General features: G+C 46.5%; 1 protein-coding gene across 1 annotated transcript in view; it reads right to left on the bottom strand.

Annotated features, from left to right (window-relative positions):
* Positions 1 to 21,706, bottom strand: part of Abca4 (ATP binding cassette subfamily A member 4) — a 145,837-nt gene that overhangs the window by 123,409 nt on the left and 722 nt on the right. Inside the window, exons 2-4 of the mRNA XM_052730603.1 lie at positions 12,974 to 13,067; positions 11,436 to 11,577; positions 10,325 to 10,464 (exon numbers count right to left, since the gene is read on the bottom strand). Coding sequence (XP_052586563.1) covers positions 10,325 to 10,464; positions 11,436 to 11,577; positions 12,974 to 13,067 — 376 coding nt within the window. The remainder of the gene's footprint in view (positions 1 to 10,324; positions 10,465 to 11,435; positions 11,578 to 12,973; positions 13,068 to 21,706) is intronic.

Genomic DNA, 21,706 nt, shown 5'->3' with positions numbered 1-21,706 from the left:
AAACAAACAAATCATAGAGTAAACCTAACGAAGAAGGCAAAATGCCTCCATAATAAAAACTTTCAAATCTGAAGTAATAAGTTGAAGACTCTAGAAGATGGAAAGATCTCCTATGCTCCTGAACTGGCAGAATTAATAGCACGAAAATGTCTGTAACACACAAAGTAATATATAGGTTCAATATCATTCCCATAAAAATTCCAATGACATTCTTCACATAAGTAGATAAAACAATCCCGGGTTTCATACGTAAGCAAAAGAACCTCAAATAGCCAAGGCGATGTTGTGGGTGAAGAACTCAAGTAATACACCAGAGCCATAGTAACAAAACAGAATGGTGGCCAATGGGATAGAACAGAGAAGCCAGAGTCATACCCGTACAGCTCTAGCCTCCTGCTGTTTTGGCAAAGCTGGCAAGCACATACACCGGAGACTAAAACAGTTTCTTTGGCAAATGGAGCTGGAAAAACTGGACTGAAGAATGAAATTGGATCCACATCTCTTACCCTGCACAAAAGGTCATTTTAAATGGGTCAAAGATCTTAGTAAGGGTCTGCATCTCTGAAAATACTAGACGGAAACACTTCAAGATATAGGCACAAGAAAGGACTTTCTCGAAGGGACCCCAATCATTCGAGAAGTAACTCCGAGAATTGATAAATGGAATTTCATGAAGTTAAAAATCTTCTACATAGTGAAGGAAACAGTTAACGGTGCAAAGGGACAGCACAGAGATGGGAGAAATCTTTGCCAGCCATGTATCTGATAGAGTATTAATATCTAGACCGGTGGTTCTCAACCTTCTTAATGCAACTTTTAATACAGTTCCTCATATTGTGGTGACCCCAACCATGTATATATATTGCTGCTACTTCGTAACTATAATTTTGCTACTGCTATGACTCAATATAAATATCCAATATGCAGGATATCTGATATGTGACCCCTGTGAAAGGTCATTGACCCCCCCCCAAAGGACTCTCAACCCACAGGTTGAGAATCACTGACCTAGACTATTTAAAGAATTCAAATAGGGGGCTGGAGAGATGGCTTAGCGGTTAAGAGCACTGACTGTTCTTCCAAAGGACCTGGGTTCAATTCCCAGCACCCATATGGCAGCTCACAACTGTCTGTAACTCCAGTTCCGGGGGACCAGGGGACCCTCACACAGACATACACACAGACAAAACACCAATACACATAAAATAAAAAATAAATTATTTAAAAAACATTCAAATAACTAAACGCCAACCCCAAATAACCCAGTCAATAACTGGGCAAATAAAATAAACAGCAAGATGAAGTATAGATGATCAGTAGCTGCGTGCAAGCGTGCTCAGCATCTTATTTGGCGACGCGGCTCACTGGGACAGGTGCTTGCCGATAAGCCTGACAACCTGACTTTATTCCTTGGGACACACACGGTGGAAGGAGAGAACTGACCCCTAGGAACTGTCTCCTCTCACGCCCACAGACGTGCTGCAGTACATGTGTCCCCACCCTCGATACATAATAAAAACTTGAAAATGTTTTTAATGCTAAACATCCTTAGCCACCAGAGAAACGCAAATCAAAAGTACACGAGGTTCCGTTTCACCAGTCAAACTTCTAAAACAACACATGCTGGCGAGGATGCGGGGACAGGAATCCTTATCCGTTACAGGTAGAAATGTAAACTAATGCCGTCACTGCGGAAGCTGGTATGCAGAATGCTCAAACAAACTGAAACTTGGTCAGCCTGGCATGGTGACTCACGCCTTTAATCCCAGCACTCCTTAGGAGGCAGAGGCAGAGGCAGGTGGATCTCTGTGAGTTAGAGGCCAGCCTGGTCTACATAGCGAGTCCAGGCCAGCCAGGGCTACACTGAGAAACCCTGTCTCTAAAACAAAACAAAACAACAAAACCCCCAAACTGAAACTCTATTGACCATATGATCGCTATGCCCCACTCCTTGTGAGTATGCCCAAAGGAATCCAGAGAAACTGCTCATCCATGAATATGGCATCACTATTCACAACAGAGACGTTATGGAGTCAGCCTCGGCTTCCATCAACATCAACAACAATGGATAAAGAAGTGTGACTCTGTCTCAAAAAGACAAAATTATGTCATTTGCAGGAAAATACATAGAATTAGCTATCATTATATTAAACAAAGTAAATCAGACCCAGAAGACAAATATTATATATTTACTTCCATGGCACGCGCGCATACACACACACACACACACACACACACACACACACACACACACATACACACACATACACACACACACACAGAGAGAGACAGAGAGAGACAGAGAGACAGAGACAGACAGAGAGGAGAGACAGAGAGAGAGAGAGAGAGAGAGAGAGAGAGAGAGAGAGAGAGAGAGAGAGAGAGAAAGGCAATGGTGAAGGAATATGGTTAAAGTTCACAATATAACTGAGGAGAAATGTCCTCATGAAATCCAACACTTCATACAACGAATATACATTAGCAAAAAGAATTCTTTCAGGAAAGGAAGAAGCTGCTTTGGGATTGGAGATGTGTGCTCTGCCCTCGCTGCAGTTATGATGGTTCCTGTCAGCTCAGCCCAGGGTTGAAGCTCTGCACTTCGGCATGAATGGGGTGATTCAGGGCAAGAAGAGCTTCATGTAATGGGGAGTTTCGGGCCTATTGCCCAGGCTCGTCCTGGTCAGCCTTAGCCACATTCTCTCCAACTCTACTCAAAACCTTTTAGAAGCAGGAACTCTTTTTCAGAGAGGCATCAAATAAAGGACTACTAACTGTGAAGGTGTCCCTGGGGCAAGTGACCAGCCTCTCTCCATGTGATCGCAGTCACCACATTGACTAGATGTTGTAGGGGTGACAAGATGTAAAAGGACCCTGAAGCTCTTTACCCCAGCCCTGAAAGTAGTTACTACTCAATACATGTTTGTCCTGACAGCATTAACATCATCCCCACCCCTCCTGAAGGATTCACCCAGGCCCTGCCTCTTCTCTCACATCCTGGCCAGTGTCAACCTCAAGCTGGCTACTATGACAGTTTAGGAGATGCTGACCAGAGAAAAGCCCACAGGCCCAGCTTCTGGAAGTCGCTTCAACTTGAAAGCAAAGTCCTGGATATGTAATGTCATTCTGGCCCAAATTCTCCAGCTGCCCGGTGCCTTGCTAAGCTCTGAGTGTTTCTCCAAGGGGCATGCTTTTCCCACACCCCTGCTCCTTCTGACTCCAGCTCCATAGTGAACTCCACCTCCCACCCCAACCTTTCCCTTGCCAGGCAAGTGCCTGATAACCTCCATTGCTGTTTCAGGGATACGATGTTCCTGTATGGTGACTGGACTAGATCCATGCTGCCAATGATGGCTTCCCACTGAAGGGCAGGGGTCGAGCCCACAGATCAGCCAATGTCTAAGCCAGGGCCGACTGGCCCTGATGTTCCGTACAGCAGTCTCCTGTCAGGAAGGGTGCCTCTGAGAGCTACGTCAGTGGGTCACCCACTGTCACTCGGCTTTGCACAGGACACTTCCAAGGACTTTGGGGCGACCTGAACGTAGGGTTCCCCTGGAGCAGCAGGGCCCGAGAGAAGGCACTGTATTTCATCTCTGTCTTCCTTTCCTGTGGGTGATACATATACCCTGCCGTTTTCCAAACAGCTCGACTGTTCTCCTGTATTACAGAGAACAGCCTTTAGATACAGCCTTACAGGCTCTCACTACGGTAGTCTGCACACAGTAGGCTGCATGTATACACACAACCGTGCAAACACGGTTGTCCAAGGGTTGAGGACCATGGGTCCCGCTTTTCTGCATCCCTTGTCCCACCTAGCCATGTTGGGTGCACAGAGGTTAAGATTGCGAGGTCATTCTCTCTGTCTCTCTGTCTCTGTCTCTCTGTCTCTGTCTCTCTCTCTCTGATACTCTGTAGTAAGGCCTGCCGTGGTATCGAGGCCTCAGTAAATGTCTGTTGAATGATTCTAGGCACTCAATAAATACCTGGGCTCTTATCCCAAGAGTGAAACGCCATTTGGCTGTTTATTTTTAGTTATTCTTTAACATTCTCAGCTGATATTGCATACAGATGCCCTGGGAGAAGGGGTAAGACAGAGAGTCATTTTGCCCGAGTACCATAGACTGTGGCCTGGCTGGGTCAGGGGTGGGGTGGGAGAAAAAGGGCAGGGACATGGTGAAGCACACACCCAAGGAGGGGCTGGGGGCCACCCCGCCTGCAGAGCGTGGGGCCCAGGGTCTGAGTGACAGGGTGATACCAGACAGGCCCTTCACTGAATTCCTGAGGGAGACACGTCGACAGAGGTGGGGGTGGGGGTGAGGGTGGGGGGTGGCTGGGGAAAGAAAGCTACATTTCATTTAAAATGTGGTTCTACTTGTTCTCTTAGCTGGGAGCACTGGAGGCTAGAAATGGGGCGGGGGGGGGGGGGTGAGGCTGTGGGAAGCGGGGGTTTAAAGATGATTGAGACCACAGAGCTGGCTGGGGACAGGGGGCTATGTCTGCAACCGGTGTGTCCCCATCAATCCTCCCCTGCAGAGAATGCAGCCCTACAGGTTTGCTGTGAGAAGAAAGTTCTGCTGGGGTCAGCACAGGCCCATTTTCCCAGGTAGCTGGGAACCCCACTGGCAAACGCCACAGCAACTGCGGCAGTCCACCCCATTCTGCGTGACTGAGTTTTAATGACTTCAGACTTCCGTGTTCGCCTCGACCAACACCCTACAACCTCTCCCTGCCATCTTGACTAGACTTCAGTACCTGGTCCAACATTCCTCCAGAGACCATGCCTTACTATTTAAAAGGCAAGTAGTAAACCAGGCAGGATTGGCTCATGCTTGTAATCCCAACACTTCAGAGACTGGGGCAGGAGGATTGCCACAAGTTCCGGACAAGTCTGAGTTACATGAGTTCTAGGCTGGCTAAGCTAGGTAAGAACCTGTCTCAACAAATAGATAGATAGATAGATAGATAGATAGATAGATAGATAGATAGATAATCAAACAAACAAATAAAATGCTGGCTGTATTCCTACTGTCTAGAGTCCTTCAAACTTAAGCTAACTGGTATAAATACTTCTCCAAAAGAGTAAAAGATGTAGCATTTGTAATGTGGGCTATAGAAATGATGACTGCTCTACTGTTTTGGAAGCAATTTGAATGTAACTAAGCAATCCTAACCCAGGGATCTGAATGTACTTGTGTGCTTTTACTCCTCCAGGGAGCCAAGGCAGAAAGTGTCTAGATGGGGGTGGGTACTGTGGGATAATCCTCCTGTACACTGTAAAGATTTGTCACTCAAATTGGTTTAATAAAACACTGATTGGCCAGTAGCCAGGCAGAAAGTATAGGCGAGGTGACCAAAGCAAGATTAGGATGCTGTACTGAGAAAACGTACCAAGCCACGTGTCTAAACATAGATAAGAATTATGGGTTAAGTGTAAGAGTTAGTAAGAAGCCTGAGCTACTGGCCAAGCATTTATAAGTAATATTAAGTCTCCAAGTCAATTATTTGGGAAGCGGCTGCTGGGTATTTGGGAGTTGCTGGTGGGACAGAAACTTCCATTTACATATGGCAACCAAACATTCAGTAAGAATTTCTACACATTGTCGGGCAGTGGTGGCGCACGCCTTTAATCCCAGCACTTGGGAGGCAGAGGCAGGCGGATCTCTGTGAGTTCGAGGCCAGCCTGGTCTACAGAGTGAGATCCAGGAAAGGCGCAAAGCTACACGGAGAAACCCTGTCTCAAAAAACCACAAAAAAAAAAAAAAGAAAAAAAAATTTCTACACATAAAGCTTGAAAAAGCTTTAAAAAGGATTCTACACACATAAAAATGGCATCAAACTTGGCTTCTTGGTAATCGTCTTTTCTCCAATAGGCTCTGTTTACTGGCAGTGAGCAGAGGCATGGCTCCTTTAAGAGATGGCTTCCTGACTCCTAGACAACTGGCAAAAAACACATGGCTCTTTTAAGAGGCCCTGCTACCAAACACTTAAAGAGCAGCAGGTGATGAACTACTCGGTGGCAGCATGGACCCAAAAACTCCCCAGAGTTGGTGTGTTAAATGTGGCTCCTGCCAGCACCTCCACCATGGAGCTAAGCACTCAGAACCAAGGAATGGGCAGAACCAGTCACCAAAGCTGCAGCTTTGGTCCTAGCCAAGCATGATTAGCAGATTAAAGACTTATGTGGTCAGAAAAAGACAGAGATATGCAGTAAAGACAGATTCAGATAAAAAAAAAAACACTCTAAAGAGTTTACAGTATGTTTAGAAATATACATAGGCTTGGGAGAGTAAAGAGAAGGTATAGACAGTCATAAAAAATATTTTTATATAAAAATATAGTTTTAAAATAATAAAGTCCTTAAAAAGGGAGTAAAGTAATATTTAAAAAAAATCATGTAAAGATGGAAAACACACAGAGTCTGGATACTGTATGTTATTGTGTTGTCTTTGAATTGTTTGGCAGCTAAGGAGCAACAGCTGCTAAGAAACATTTGATTATAAATGTTGCTGGATTAATCCAACCTATATATTTAGAAAATAGGTTGACTTCAAAATTTAAGTCAAAAGATATGTTACTTTGGAGAAGAGTTATGCTTTTATTTCCACAGGAAATGAGAGGCTCTGGATTCATTCTGGGTTTAGAAAAATCAGGTTTGCTCCAGGAAGATCCCCTGAAAAATCTCCAATGGGAAACAGATGGCCCAGATGATCCAATGTTTCATAGTGCTTCTGTTACAGTTTCCTTTGAGTTCTGCATCCAGAAAGGCTTCAAGGCTACTGGCTGAGATGATCCAGCCTCACACAATTCTCCAGTCAAGACTTAACCATTATTCTGAATTTTTCTCAGGGTCCCCTAAAGATTACCAGTGTCCCCAATCAGTAGGAAGTAGTCTATAGAACTATGCCCACATTCCCAAAAATGAATTATGGACAGTTGTCATTGTTTAGGGAGGTTGGTTATAAGCTGTTATGGATAATGATCAGGGAAAAAGCTAAACAAAGGAGATTAGATTCAAGGATCTTGTTTTGAAGAGAAGAAGAGGGGACATAGAAATGAGAAGATAAAAGGGTGGATTATTGAATCCACCTTAATAAAAAGAACAACTATTAATCTTATATATTTTACATTGATATGGATTTTGCTTTATTGGTATAAATTTAAAGTTAATTTTGTTATACTTTATGTATATTTTACTTTTGTTTAGGGTATTATGTTTATACAGCTCATTTGAAAATGTAATATATAATTAAGAACTACAGATTAATAGTCATCTATAATAGCAAACTTGGAGTTATGTTAGGTTTCCAAGGTCATACAGAGATATATTTCAGGTAGATAGGCAATCTTCAAACACTTCAAAGACCTATAGAATATGGCATTTAAAATGTTTTAAGGCCAGGCAGTGGTGGTGCACGCCTTTAATCTCAGCACTCAGGAGGCAGAGGCAGGTGGATCTCTTTGAGTTCCAGGCCAGCCTGGGCTACAGAGTGAGTTCCAGGAAAGGTGCAAAGCTACACAGAGAAACTCTGTCTCAAAAAACAAAACAACAACTAAAAAATGTTTTAAGAACTTAGGCTTTTCATGACAATAAGATATGTCTGCTCCTGACAGCACCAATCTACTTCATTGAAGAAACACCATATGGAGTTTGTTTTCTTTATGGCAAAAGGTAGCTATGCGGGCAAAGAAATGGCCCTTGCCTCAATTGCTGACAATTACTGTCCAAACTGGACCAGCAGGACACAAGAAAGGCAACTGCCTGACTTTGCCAAGACAAGGTAGAACAATCTTTCAAAATTCCCTGCTTCACAGAAAAGTCTGTCAGATATTCTAGGCCTGTGAGCCAGAGTTGGATGCTCTCAATGTTACAGAGGACCTTTGGGTGACTGTTCAGGCAGCTTGAGGTCCCTGTCATTAGGTAACATTTCACTCTTTGGGGTCTTTGATGGAGTTGAAGACTAAATAGTTATAATTATAGTTTTCCTTAGTTATACTAGAAAGTAAATTAGATACAAAACTTTAGACTCACCAAGATAGATAATTAAGTATTTTCTTTAATTTTGCCAAATGCAAATGGATTAGTGCTACTGTAATTCTTACTTAATAACTGTTTTGTTGTATATAATCTTACTATGTTAAAGTTAAAACCTTTCTTTTTAATTAGACAAAAAGGGGGAAATGCTGTGTGTTAATCCTTTTGTACACTGTAAAGATTTGTCATTCTGATTGGTTTAATAAAACACTGACTGGTCAGTAGCCAGGCAGGAAGTATAGGCAGGGTGACCAAACTGAGTATTCTGGAAAGAGGAAGGGCAGAGTCAGGAGTCACCAGCCAGATGCAGATGAAGCAAGATGAGGATGCTGTACTGAGAAAAGGTACCAAACCACATGGCTAAACATAGATAAGAATTATGGGTTAATTTAAATGTAAGAGTTAGTTAATAATAAGCCTGAGCTACCAGCTGAGCATTTATAAGTAATATTAAGCCGCCAAGTCAATTATTTGGGAAGCAACTTCTGGGTTTTGGGAGTTGCTGGTAGCACAGAAACTTCCATTTACAGGAGGGTGCCAGATTCTGTTTCCAGTCTTTCCCCTTTCTGACTCCCCATGTTCTCAAAGCCCTCTGCTTCTCCATATGGTGAGGGACGTCATTGTCTACCCCATTTTTGTTCTCTAGGTGCCCTGTGGGTAGGCACTCAACCCATCCATCTCTCTAGTCCCCAGAGACCAGGCCAGTATATAACTCACAGTAGGTGCCAAATGTGTGCTGAGTATAGGAGGGCTGGCTATCCGTCTTAACTTTACTGTTTATAACTTGGATAAAAGCTGCCTATTCGGCCCCTCTTGCCCCCTTGGCTTCCCTTGGAAGTCCTTTCCTTATGCCGTCATCCTCTTAGGGTGATCTTTACAGTCACCCACCTTTGTCTTCTCAGCACCACCTGCTGCCTCTGCCCTCCATTCCTGGAAGTGTCTTCACCCACTAGCAAACATATCTTAAAAGATGCCTCTACCCACAGGCCCGCAGCAACCCTTAGATTCCTGGGGCTTTACTGCCTCACAGCCTCTGCATTACAGACGCTCAGGCAATGGGTTTCAATGTTCACACCTTTTCTCCCCTGGTGTCCAAGGTGAAGTCTACTGAAGATGAGCCAGCCCTGCAGTGCTCAGGTAAGACTTTGAAGAGCTGGTGCTGGGTTGCTTTGTTTGCCTCTTGTTTCTCTCCTGAGGCTGGGACACATTTCCACTCCTCCTCTTCGCTGTTCCTCATTCTAAGTGGCTCTCTTGCCTGGGTATCTGGTTCTATTTTATTTCATGAGCATTTGGTATTTTGCCTGCATGTATGTCCATGTGGGGACATCAGATCCCCTGGAATCAGAGACAGATAATTGTGAGCTGCCATGTGGTCACTGGGAATCGAACCCAGGTCCTCTAGAAGAGCAGCCAGTGCTCTTGACCACTCAGCCATCTCTCCAGCCCTGGACTATCTGGTTCTTGCTATCTTTCTGCACACTCTGTGTCTGTGGCAGCTCACAGCCCAGTTCCCCATTTCCTTTACCTCTCCCTCACTGGACCTGGCCCCTTCTCTCTGTTCCACTATGTCTACCCCGTGGTACCCTTTATGCCTGGCTTTCTTTGATATCCTAAATTCAAACATTCCAACTGCAGCCATCAGTCCTTCCATCTCACTCCTTTTTCCCACCAGTTAAACAGGATATAGAAGCCACCAAGACTGCTGTTCCACACCTTTCAATTTCCCCCAGTTAATCTTTGTGTTCCTGGCTTCTCATGCAAGCTCGATGCAGCCCAAGCTCGATGCAGCGCAAGCTCAGTGTATATAGTTCCAGGGCCTCCCTGATCTTCTGTGGTGTCTCCTTACCTCTTCTCCACATTATATCCTGTTCTTAACTGACCCACGTGCATCATTCTGGATGCTAAATATTACTGGAAATGTACATTAGAAGTCTTTGTGTATGTATGCATGTGAGCGCGCGTGTGCGCAGTGTGTGTGTGTGTGTGTGTGTGTGTGTGTGTGTGTGTGTGTGTGTGAATGCAGGTGCACACATGCCACAGCATGCATATAGAGGTCAAAGGACAACCTCTTTGTGTTCACTGCTGTGTGAGACAGACTAGCTGGCCTATAAGCTTCTGGGGATTCTCCTGTCTCTGCCTTGTATATCACCACAGGAATGCTGGGATTACCGGTGTGTGCCTCTGGTGCCTCTGGCATCTTGTCACAGGGGGTGGGGAAGTGGGGGGTGGGGGGTGGTGTTGCCCCACTCTTTATAGCCTCTGGTGCATTAGGCTGAATGGGGACACCCAGGTTACCTGCAAATCTCTCAGGGTGAGTCCGCAAAGTGTCCATGAGTCGGGACAAGGTTCGAAGTTCAGTCCAAACCTGGCTAAGATGCTGGATCTCTGGTGTGTCCATGAAGAGCTCTTGAAAATCTCTATACACTCTTGCCAAGCTATAGAAAGGAGAATGCCTTGTAAATAAATAAATAGCTATCATTTTTATAACAATACAGTTAACAGCCTTGTGCTATTTTTAAATTGCGTGCTTGACTTAGCATGGCCCCAATTTGATGGATATTTATAATTTCAACACTGACAGATGATGAGTGATTTGCTCAATATTTGAGTTGCAGGAGAGCAAGACGGCCTTGAACCCTGTGTTCTCTGAGTCTATTGTTCTGAGGATGTTGGAAGATACTACCAGTGAGTCTTCCCAGCCTTCACCCAGTTCTCTGGGTTCTCCACCACCCACCCTTAGGGATGGGACCCGGTGCCACGCTTCATCCACAAAGTCCACCCTGTGCATACCCATCAAGGCTGACTGGACAGGGAGAATGAAGGTGGGCAACAGGATGTTCAGTTTTGTGGGTTAAAAACCGCTCTGTGGGAGCCCCATCCCAAGATGCTTCCTCTCGAGGTCACTAACGACAGTGTAAGTGGAGGATTTGGAGTTCACTACTTTCTTCTAAGACGTAAACTTCACATTGCAAATATGACTTCCTGTTTCCCTGTGCTGCTCCTTGTCATTTCTCCCAGGCCTCGTCTAAAGAAGCCTGTGGAGGAGACGGAGATGGCTATGAGCAGCCTGTGGCGGAGCGTGAAGGAAGTCAGTTTTTCTTACACAGTACTTCCGCCTTCCAGAGGATGGGTGACCAGAGGAGGGGACACATCACAGCCTGGGCTGCTATTAGATTCTAGGTCACCTCTTGGGCACAAAGATGAAGCAATCGTGTCCATGTGGTTTAAGCTGGAAGGTTTTTCCCCAGGTGCCCTGCCATTAAGAGGCTATTAGGTAGGAAGTTGCCCCTCCCCCCCACCCCTTCAGAGCCCCTCCTCTGCAGGTGGGAGCACATACTGTGGCATAGGGGGAGTATGGGAGGGGGTGCAAGTTCTTTTCCTGTAGGTGGGGAATCTCAGCACTTACATGGAGTTGTTATAGTTTGACACAATTCCAGGAGATTCTCCCGGGGTGGGGTTTTGAAAACAAGGGTTGTTCAGATTGCAGAAAATCCCCTGGAGCCATGGTAACATTCCTGCTGAAGGCATTGCCTTGTTGGGAAAATGGCCTAAAGACAGAAAGTGAAGACAAGAAGGAATTATTCACAGAGGTCAAATAGGAAAGCATCTGCCTTCTCCGCTTGCTTATGAAACAGGAGCATCTAATACAGACTAGGCCTTGTGCTGTGTACCAGAGCTCCCTGACAGACAAGGAGACAGATGAATGTTCTAGAGCTCTCAATCTGTAGGATGTGACCTCTTTGGTGTTGAGCAATCTTTTCACAGGGGTCACCTAAGACCATAGGAAAACACAGATGTTTACAGTACAATTCATAACAGTAGCAAAATTACAGTTATGAAGTAGCCATGAAATAATTGTATGGTTGGGGGTCATCACAACATGAGGAATTATATTAAAGGGTCTTAGCGTCAGGAAGGTTGGAAACCTCTGTTCAAGGGGCTTAGATGGACATGTGGAGGGAAACTGAGGCTGGAAAATAAGTTTCTGGAGGAGGGCAAGGAGGTGGTGAGTTGGCAGGGTCAGAGGCTGTTGGTGATGAGAGGGGACAGGCCTGCTGAGTTCTTTCCATGGCAGGTGTGGAGGCTGTGTACTCCTGGGAGTGAGAGAAAGAAGCAAGGGCTTGCTGGACAGGAGGTGGGCAGAGCAGTGGAGGTTAGAAACTCAAGAGCAGGGAATGTAGCGGCTTTCATAACTCTTGATGTGTCCATGTCACCTGCCTAGAAGGAGAAGTCATCATCCTGGCCAGACACCACCACAGGAGACCTTCCAAGAAGGCTGCTCTACATACAAAGCAGGCTTGGAGATGCCTTGAAGCTCCAGGGAATAATATTTATTGAAGTATGATCTGTACTGTCCCTTCTCACTTCCCCCGCCTGGCACCATGTAAAACAAATCCCCTAAATCAGTCATGATAAAAAATAAGTTGGGTGGTAGTGGTGCACACCTTTAATCCTAGCACTTGGGAGGCAGAGGCAGGTAGATCTCTGTGAGTTTGAGGCCAGCCTGGTCTCCAGAGTGAATTCTAGGATAGCCAGGGCTACATAGAGAAACCCTGTCTTGAAACCCCCCCCCCAAAAAAGACCTAAATTTGTAATATAGCTAAGTTTAGAAAACAACAAAACAATAAAAAATTATATACACATAATGAAACATATAAAATACATACAAAACAATAAAAAAATACATAAGAAATATATACTCAGGGATATGTTTGATTCCCAGAACTGCAGAATGAAAGAAATTAATAAGCAAACAGTTCATTCTTTCAACACACCACTACAACCAAGATTGTACACATTTTAAGACACTAGAATTTGTGAAGCTTTGATGAACCTGGTTTACACATCAAAGTCTCTGAAATGTTAACAGAGGTGATACCCCCATTCCAAGCCAAGAGCGTCCTAAAGGGAAGGACAGCCCAGGTCTTCTGCGGCCATACTCACATTGATGTTGACTGTAGAGTGGGTTGGCATTCCTCAGCCAGATTAACACCAAAAACAAAGACAAAGGCCACACGAGTTCCACCACAAAGCGAATCTGGAAAGAGAGAATAAAAAGAAAGATCAAGGGTGATGAGAGATTTGGGGAGATACAGGCAGAGGAGAGAGGCCTTCCTCTATGTATTGTTGGGGGAGATACAGCCAGAGGAGAGAGGCCTTCCTCTGTACACTGTCAGAGCACCAGGACTGGGCTGTGCTACAATCACACCCCATCTAACACTTTGGGCAACAGTGGATCACATATCTCACAGCAGCCCCATAAGTCATGATGGAGCCAAAACATCCCTGTTACTGTCTTAACATTGTAGTGTCTGTGCTGATGTCTCATCACCTAAAACTATAGCATGTACAATTATATATAGCAATGCTACTCGATAATGACAATGTGACTGTTAGAGGTGTGTATATTTACTGTGTTTAAATCATTAATTGAGAGAAAAGTCTATTCATAAAAAAACAAACTAACAAAAAATCCATAAGTTTGAAGCGAAGTGTGATGGCATGTGTCTATAATGGCAGCACTTGGGAGGCTGAAGAGTGAGTTCAAGGCCAGCCCTGATGACATATCAACTTTGAGACTACCCTGTCTCAGAAACAACAATTCATTGTAAGAAGTTGACTGTTGTAAAACCAGCAGCAGCCCCATGCATCCTGTGTTTACTGTCTCCTGCTACATCATTTACCTTCGTCTTGATTTAATCTTGTGTTTATTATGGCTCTAGAAGCAATAGACTGCACTATGCATAAATATGCATGTATACCGTAGAGCTATGTTGCATGGGTGTGTAGTGGGCTCTGCTGGGTAGGTCTTTGTCAGTACACTTTACAAGGTGCAAAAGGTGATGAAATGACCTAATAAGGCACTTCCCAGAATCAGTTCCATTGTTAAGAGTAGCCTGACTATTTACCTGAAGAACTTCCTTCTTTCGACCTTATTCCTCCACCACCGCCTGCCTGATTCATTATGTCAGCCAGATTCTGTGTTCCTCTGCATTCTATCTGCATCTGTTCCTGAAACTGCCTCCACACGGGGCTCTGACGAAGGATCTCAGGGCTTGAAGATGTGACTGTGTACATGGATGCAGATTTTTTTTTTCCCTTTTGGGTTTTTGAGGCAGAGTTTCTCTGTGAACCCCCAGCTGTACTGGAACTCATTCTATAGACCAGGCTGGCCTCCTAAATGCTTGGATTAAAGGCATGTACCACCACCCACTGGCTATGGATGAAGATTCTAATAAGCTCCTGGGTAATGCTGGTGCCTCAGACTGTAAAGATCTCATAATCTCTCATTCCGTGAATGAGCAAAGAGACCTACAGAGGACAGGTGACTTGTACAGTGTCACAACAGGAAGCAAAATCCAGCCTCCTGCCTGCCAGGCCATCTCTCTTCCCACACCGTCCCATGGCTTTGCCACCTTCTGGTGCATGGTAGACCTTGCCTGAAGGTGGCCATTGAATTAATGAATGAACTAGGGAGTAAATGACTCTGAAATACTGTGCCCCAAAGCAAAGTCAACAGAAATCCAGTTAGTCAGCATTTTTTCCTTCAACAAGATCTGTTGTTTAAGGGAGGCAGACATACTACCATGGCTCCTCCTCCTTTCCCCCAACCAGAAGAGGCAGCCGATATCCACCTATCCCAGAGAGCTAGTATATAGATAGAGACTTGCTTTAGAGTTAGAGTTCTCCTGACTCCAAAAGAGGAGGCACCTCACGGTGGCGGTACTCACATCCCAACACTGTACACAGTGGGAGGGCTGAGATGTGAACTTATGGAGGAGAAGAGGGAGCGGGGAATGTGAATTAGGGAATTAGATATGAAGGAGACATCCTAGCAGGCTGGTGCTCGATAAATGTTTGTTCCCTGCCTGCTGGTAAGGAAAAACCACATGCTGCTTAAAATAACAACAAAACGAACAAAAACCCCAGAAGGTTGGTGGCAACCCAGTTCTGACATATCTGAAAACTGGTGGTCGAAATAGATCACATGAAGCTGGGCGGTGGTGACGCAGTCCTTTAACTGTACACAGTGGGAGGCAGAGGCAGGCAGATCTCATCGAGTTTGAGGCCAGCCTGGCCTACAAATCAAGTTCCAGGACAGCCAGGACTGTTACACAGAGAAACCTTGTCTTGAAAAAACAAACCAACAAAAACAAAACAAAACAAAAAAAGAAAACAGATCACAGGTTAAAAGAAAGCAAAAATGTTTACAGGTACATGGTAACTCTTTAAAAAGGCTGTACTCAGCACATAACCAGGGAGAAAATGTTAGAGGAAACACATACTAATACAGCAAGAAGACAGAACAGTAGGTTTCCCTTAATGTGTTCGGGTTTTCACGGCTTTCCTATCTACCTCTTCTCCTGCAGAGTGACAAAACACCAATATTGGGCAATTCCCACCTGGTGTTTAGGGAGACTGCTCCCAGGAACACTTGCTAGCAGTTAGAATGGTTGGTAATTGCCCACAGGGCAGGCAACATCCAGAGCCTCCCTGGCCTAATCCCCTGCCAACCCCCATCACTCTTCCTATCTCTCGGTCCCTAGACCAACACTCATGGGCCCATCTGCCTCCACTGTGACCCCAGCACCCCATACAAGGCACATTTCTATGGAATGAGAAGTTTTAGTCAAGGGCCTTGGGTGCTTCTCTGGAAAGCTGGAGTTGGCACAGGGACTCAGGCCATCAACAGTCAAAAGACTTAATGCACTGCCCCCCACAAAGGCGTGTATACCAGCTTCTCTCTCACCTCTCTTCCAGATCGTCCTGTAAGGACGGTGGGGGAACGGGTTTGACAAGATGGCATTGTGACAGGTGCAAGGGATGAGACCGTCGCTCTCGGTGTCTTCACCAAGGAAACGAGACACTTGACCCCTGAGACAACTGCTCTTACTGTTGGCTCTCTACCAAAGAGATTACAGCCTTCCTGCTGTGTGTCAGCCCTTGAGCTGTCTGGGATGCTAAATGCCACTGTGGGAATGGCAATGTGAGAATGTGAAGATTTGGGTTTGCTTAATTTCTGAGTCTCAGTTTTCTCATCTCTGAAATGGGGATGCTGTTCTGTCCTATAGTATGATGAGAATTAAGAAGACTACTCAGCCGGGCTGTGGTGGCGCACGCCTTTAATCCCAGCACTCGGGAGGCAGAGCCAGGCAGATCTCTGTGAGTTCAAGGCCAGCTTGGGCTACCAAGTGAGTTCCAGGAAAAGGCGCAAAGCTACACAGAGAAACCCTGTCTCGAAAAACCAAAAAAATAAAAAAAGAAGAGACTACTCTGGGGTCAAGTACTAGGGTTCACGACACTGGGAAACCCTCCTAACCTCTCTGTGCCACAGAGGCTCATCTGTGAAAAAAGGAATGGTACCAAGTCCTGTCTCCCAGAGCCACTGTGATAATAATGACAGAAAGCTGAGCCTGGCCCACAGACCACTTACTATTGTGTCTTAAAGTCATCACAAAGGCCACAGGGGCACAGTGGAAGATAACAGATTATAGACAGATGATTAAATAAATACAATGAAAACGAACAGCAGCCTCGTAGCCCCTCCCCCACACATTCATGTCTCCTCCCTTTATGGCAGTGGTTCTCAACCTGTGGGTTGTAACCCCTTTGGGGGTCACATATCAGACATTCTGCACATCAGACATTTACATTATGATTCATATGTAGCAAAATTCCAGTTCTGAAGTAGCAACGAAATAATTTTATGGTTGGAGGTCGCCACAACATGGGGAACTGTATTAAAGTGTTGAAGCATTAGGAAGGTTGAGAATACTGCTTTATAGGTTCAGTTTGGGAGCATGGGGTCCGCTGAGAAACTGACCACACACTGTCCTCTCCTCCGTACTTAAAGGCTTGGATGTGTAAGTTCATTAGTATGGGGGAGAGGGGCCAATTTTACCTTCCTGCCCCCAGGAAGAGGGTTCTAAACTCATGCTAGTACATCTCATCTGTCTAGGAAATGCTACTCACAAGTTTTGGGGTTTGATTCGTTTTTGTTGTGAAAATGTTTTCTTGTTTGTAACTACTGTGCAGTGTCATGGTACTTGGACCTTTTCTTCGCTTATTTTTATTTTTTGCATGTGTGTGAGTGTGGTATGTGTATGTGTTTGTATGTTCCTCTGTGTGCAGGTGTGTGTTAGCATATTTCTGTGTATGAGTACGTGTGTGTGTGTGTAAGCCCCACGCTGACATTGGCTGTCTTCCTAGTGTTCTCCACTTTGTTAACTGAGGTCGAGGTTTTCACTTTCTGAACCCAGGGTCCCTTGTTTCAGTGAGTCCGACTAGGCCAGCTTGCTCCCCGGATCTCACGTCTCCGCCTCCCCGGAGCTGAGAGGACAGGCAGAAATCACCAGTCCCCTCAGGTTTCAGGTGGGTTCTAGGGCCCAGAACTCTGATCTCTACACTTGCATGGCAGTACTTCAGCGGCTGAGCCGGCTCCCAGTTGTATTTGTGTTAATTTTTTTAAGTTAGCATACAAAGTAATGGGATTACGTCATTTTCATACATGTCATTATCCTTCCTTCTAATTTGTCCCCGTTCCGGACTACCCTGCAGGCCTGCCTCTGCCCCATGGTTCCCCTCCTCTCTCCAAACAGCCCCCTTTTCCCTTGAGATCTTTCCCCATTCTGTATTTGGGCATAGCTGGTCTGTGAAGTCGCCATGATTGAAGTCCTCTATCAGAGGAAGTGGGGGGGTGGGGGTGGGGGTGGGGAGGTGGGGGACACGGACTGACCCTCCTCACTCCCCTGCGCCTGCGCTCTTCGTCATGTCTCTGAATTTGGGCTGCTGTTCTCTCGACGACCCAGGCTCCTCCAACGAGCAGCCTCCCTCAGTAGCCCTTACCCAGCTGCAAGCTGGACTCATGGGCATCTCGAGCCACGTCCAGAGGGACATCAGAATCCCCCCCCCCACTTTTTTTTTAGGTAATTCCAGTAGCCAGACAAGGCTGAGAACCCCCATCCCAGCATAGCCGGCTGTCTTTAAGAAGCACTGGGGAAGCTGATACTTTTCCTCTGCGTGCAATCTGGATCAGCCGCCCTTACAGGGCACTCTCCGCACAGAGACCACCTGTCGCTCTCTCTCCACCTCGCAGAGGCAGGTGGGTCCTCCCAGCAGCCTCTTCCCCTCCCCCAGAATCAGTACCACCAGCCCAGAAGGGCATTGTGGCCCTGGCAGCTCAAGTGTACACAGGCATGCCCTAGGGAGAAATTCCACATTGTAATAAAAACATGTCTCCAGAGTCGTGCCCCCCCCAACACACTTTAAGCATGTCTGTAACTTTAATTAAGCCCAGCCTAAGCTCAGAAGCACCCTCCCCCATGGAATTTTTTTTTTTTAACTATACTGGTATTTCCTTATTCCCGCTCCCCTCCCCCTCTTTACCATTCAGTCTATGTGGGGGAGGAAGGGTTCCTGGGGAGGGCAGAGTCCTGCTTGTTGTTTTAAAACAGCCAGTTAGGTTTTCTCCCTTCCCTCTCTGTTTTCAATTTAAAAGGGAGGGAGCCAGAGCTTGAGAGCAACAGGGCTGATCCTCCCTTCTGAGCTGAGAATCCAGACAGGACTCAAACCTGGCCCAGTGCCACCCACAGTCTGGTGCACTTGGAGCTGGTGCCCAGCCTCCTGGCACCCGATGCTCTCTTCCCCTAATTCTGGGCCCAGCACTCATGGCCACGGTGATACCAGACAGGAACCTCTAGAGTTTAGGAAGTAAACTCCTATTTTTATGAGTCCTCAGGCCTTCACCAAACATCCTGTCCTCCCCCGGAAGTGGGGACCTGGGGACACCAAGGCATTCTAGGGTATGTAGCTCAGAGGCAAGAAAAAGCAGCATTAATATGCTTTACAATCCTCTCAATCCACAGGGGCGGATACAATCTTGGGTAGTGTCTTCCGGAGGCAGGCGTGTGAGGGTTAAACTCCCAAGAAATGTCCTCTGAGCTCCTGGGCCCCTCCCCCAACCCCAGGCTTCTTTCTGCTCCACTACTGGAGTCTCTATTCTGCTTAGGAATCGTGTGTGACAGCCTCCACCTGCCTGACTCCAAATTCCATCAGGGCAAGGGCTGTGCTCAGTTCTCCTTCATCCAGGTCAAACATACACTCAGGCTACATACCCAATCTGAGTCTACGTCTACTGTCCTGGTGGGTGAGAAATTACCCAGTCACTCTCTCTTGGTGACATCTGTGCCTTGTCTGCTAGTCAGGGCAATGGCGGTTAATGACCATGGCTGCTATCTCGAAGTCACACACGGTTTAATCCCAGGTCTAGATCCAGCTCATCCTGACCCTTCTGAAGCTTTGGTCACCACAGTGGTACCCACAGGAGTAACTGATGCCTCTCTGTCCTTGCACTGCTGTGAGGGATAAACGGTGAAATGCGTTTAGTACAACACCAGGTACTTCCCAACATCAAACAAGCACTAACAGAAGATGGGAAATGAAGGGAGGGGAGCAGGCACCTGAAGACTCCCACCTGCAGCTTGAGGGGGTGAAAGAGGAGGAATGGGGAACCTTGGTATCTGTCTGTCCTCACTTGCGATCTGCTCACAATAGTAAACACCTAACTTATAAAAGTCTGAGGAATGGCTGCATTATGGGCTGCCATGCTGCGCTTAATGCAGAGCTATCATTTTCTAGAGGTGGCTCTTTCCAGAAGATCCAAATGCCTTGAAAGGAGCCACAGACCCTTTCAAAGAGCTACTGGGGGATTAGGAAAATGCTCTCATCTTGTCCAGACATTCTGGATACATTGGCTATCCAGAGGCACAGGGGCAAGCTGTTTCCAGGCCATGAAGGCGGTATCAATGCGCAGGCGGGGCCCAGGCTTAGGTGAGACAGGGCTCACAGCAGGAATGGCTCCATCCCCTGGGGAACACACAGTGAGGGAGAAAGTCCCCATCCCCCAACAGGGATACACTTGCCAATGCGAGGGGAAGGGATAGAGATGGTAAACCTTCCTGAGCCAATCCTGTCTCTGGAAAACCGAGTTGGCTTGCCACATCAATGGGAGCCTTGCTGGCCAGCAGTCATGGTGCTAGGGGAGGGGAGGAGAGGAGATGGGGGAGGGGCAGCAGCGGGGGCGCAGCAGGGGCATATTGGATTTCCTTGGCAATCCATGGAGTATTTGCACCCTGAGAGCAGAGGCTGAATTGTCTCATTTATCATTGTGAACTTAGCACCTGGCACACTGCCCGGTGACTATTATTTCTTGACTGAATGAATGAGTGAACCCGATGAAGTTAACAATGAGCGTTGCTCAGGTTTGGACGGAATTTTCATTCAGGAAGGGAAATTTCTGCAAGGGACGGAGCCTTTGGTTACTGTCAGCACTTGGTCCCTGGGGGTCCCAAATAACCTCCCGGCTAATTTGAAATGACACCAGCCTTGATAAGGAAAAGCGACGGTAGGACAATGGTGTCCCCAGGGTGAGCTTGGCCTCTCCCTCCCGCCACACCTAGGCCTTTGAAGCGTCTGTGTGGTGTCCCTTGCTTCTTCATATGTGAGTTAAAAAACTATGGCACCTCAACCCTAAGGTCACCAGCCGGGGTTCCTTCCTCACGGGTCTGGGCCTGTGGAGCCTCAGAAACCCTGATTTCAGCTCCACAGATCTCTGGTCTCAGTTACATCTCAGCAATTCCTCCTCCTTCCCTAGACTTTCTCACCTGAGTGTGGCGCCTCCTGCCTCCACATCCCTTCGGGTTTTCCTCTCCTCTCTCAGCTGCTAGCTTTGTGACTAGCTGACACACGTCCATGCTCATCTCTCTCTGACCAAATCTGCCTGAGGCACGCACACAGGTCTTCACACGCCCCACCACCTGGTCCTGTTTCTTCCCTAAGGGTCCTCCTGATACCCAGGAAAGCCCTGCCTGCTCGGCCCACAGAAACTCGCCCCAAACCATCCTCCTCCTTGCCATGTCCTCTTCATGAGGTCCAGCTTTCTTTCCTTTTAGTGTAAGTGTTAAATGCATGTTAGTATGTGTGTGCACATGTGTGTGTCAGGGTGCAGGTGTGTGTGGAGGCCAGAGGTCAGCAAGGGGTGTTGTCCTCCGTTCTTGGCCCGATCTCCCCACCTCTCACAGCAGCCCCACCCCACCCAGGCTCCTGAAGTCATTCCATGTTTCTAGAACTCTGCAAGGCACTGGGACAGCCGTTCTTTCCTACCTTCCTTTCTTCATCCTCTTCCTTCTTCTCCTCTGTCTGTCTGTCTGTCTGTCTCTCTCTCTCTCTGTGTGTGTGTGTGTGTGTGTGTGTGTGTGTGTGTGTGTGTGTCTGTTTCTCTCTCTCTTAAAACACGATCTCATTTATCCTAGATTGGCTTTGAACTCACTCACTTTATAAGTGACCTTGAATTTCTGACCCTTTTGCCAGGTTTGCACCATCATGCCCAGTTTATGTGGCCCTGGGGAGCAAACCCAGGGCTTGGTGTAGGCCCAGCAAGCACTCTACCAACTGAAGTACATTCTCAGTGCCATTTCTTTTTGGATATGTATTTATTTCTTATCCCTTCACAGAAAAACCACAGAGGAGCTGTTTGCTCTGGAGGGGCTCCGATCGTCTGCAGCGTTCACCTGCGTTTCTCCTGGGATTCTCAGCCTGCATTACTTTCTGTTACTCTGGGTTCTCAAAATATACTTCAGGTTTCCCCAGCTGTCATAGAAACCAGTTCAGAGAGAACAC

The sequence above is a fragment of the Peromyscus californicus genome, unplaced genomic scaffold, assembly GCF_007827085.1.
Source record: "Peromyscus californicus insignis strain IS unplaced genomic scaffold, ASM782708v3 Scaffold_9__1_contigs__length_137607984, whole genome shotgun sequence".
In the NCBI taxonomy this organism is placed as follows: Eukaryota; Metazoa; Chordata; class Mammalia; order Rodentia; family Cricetidae; genus Peromyscus; species Peromyscus californicus.
This window is presented reverse-complemented; position numbering and strand designations above follow the sequence as displayed.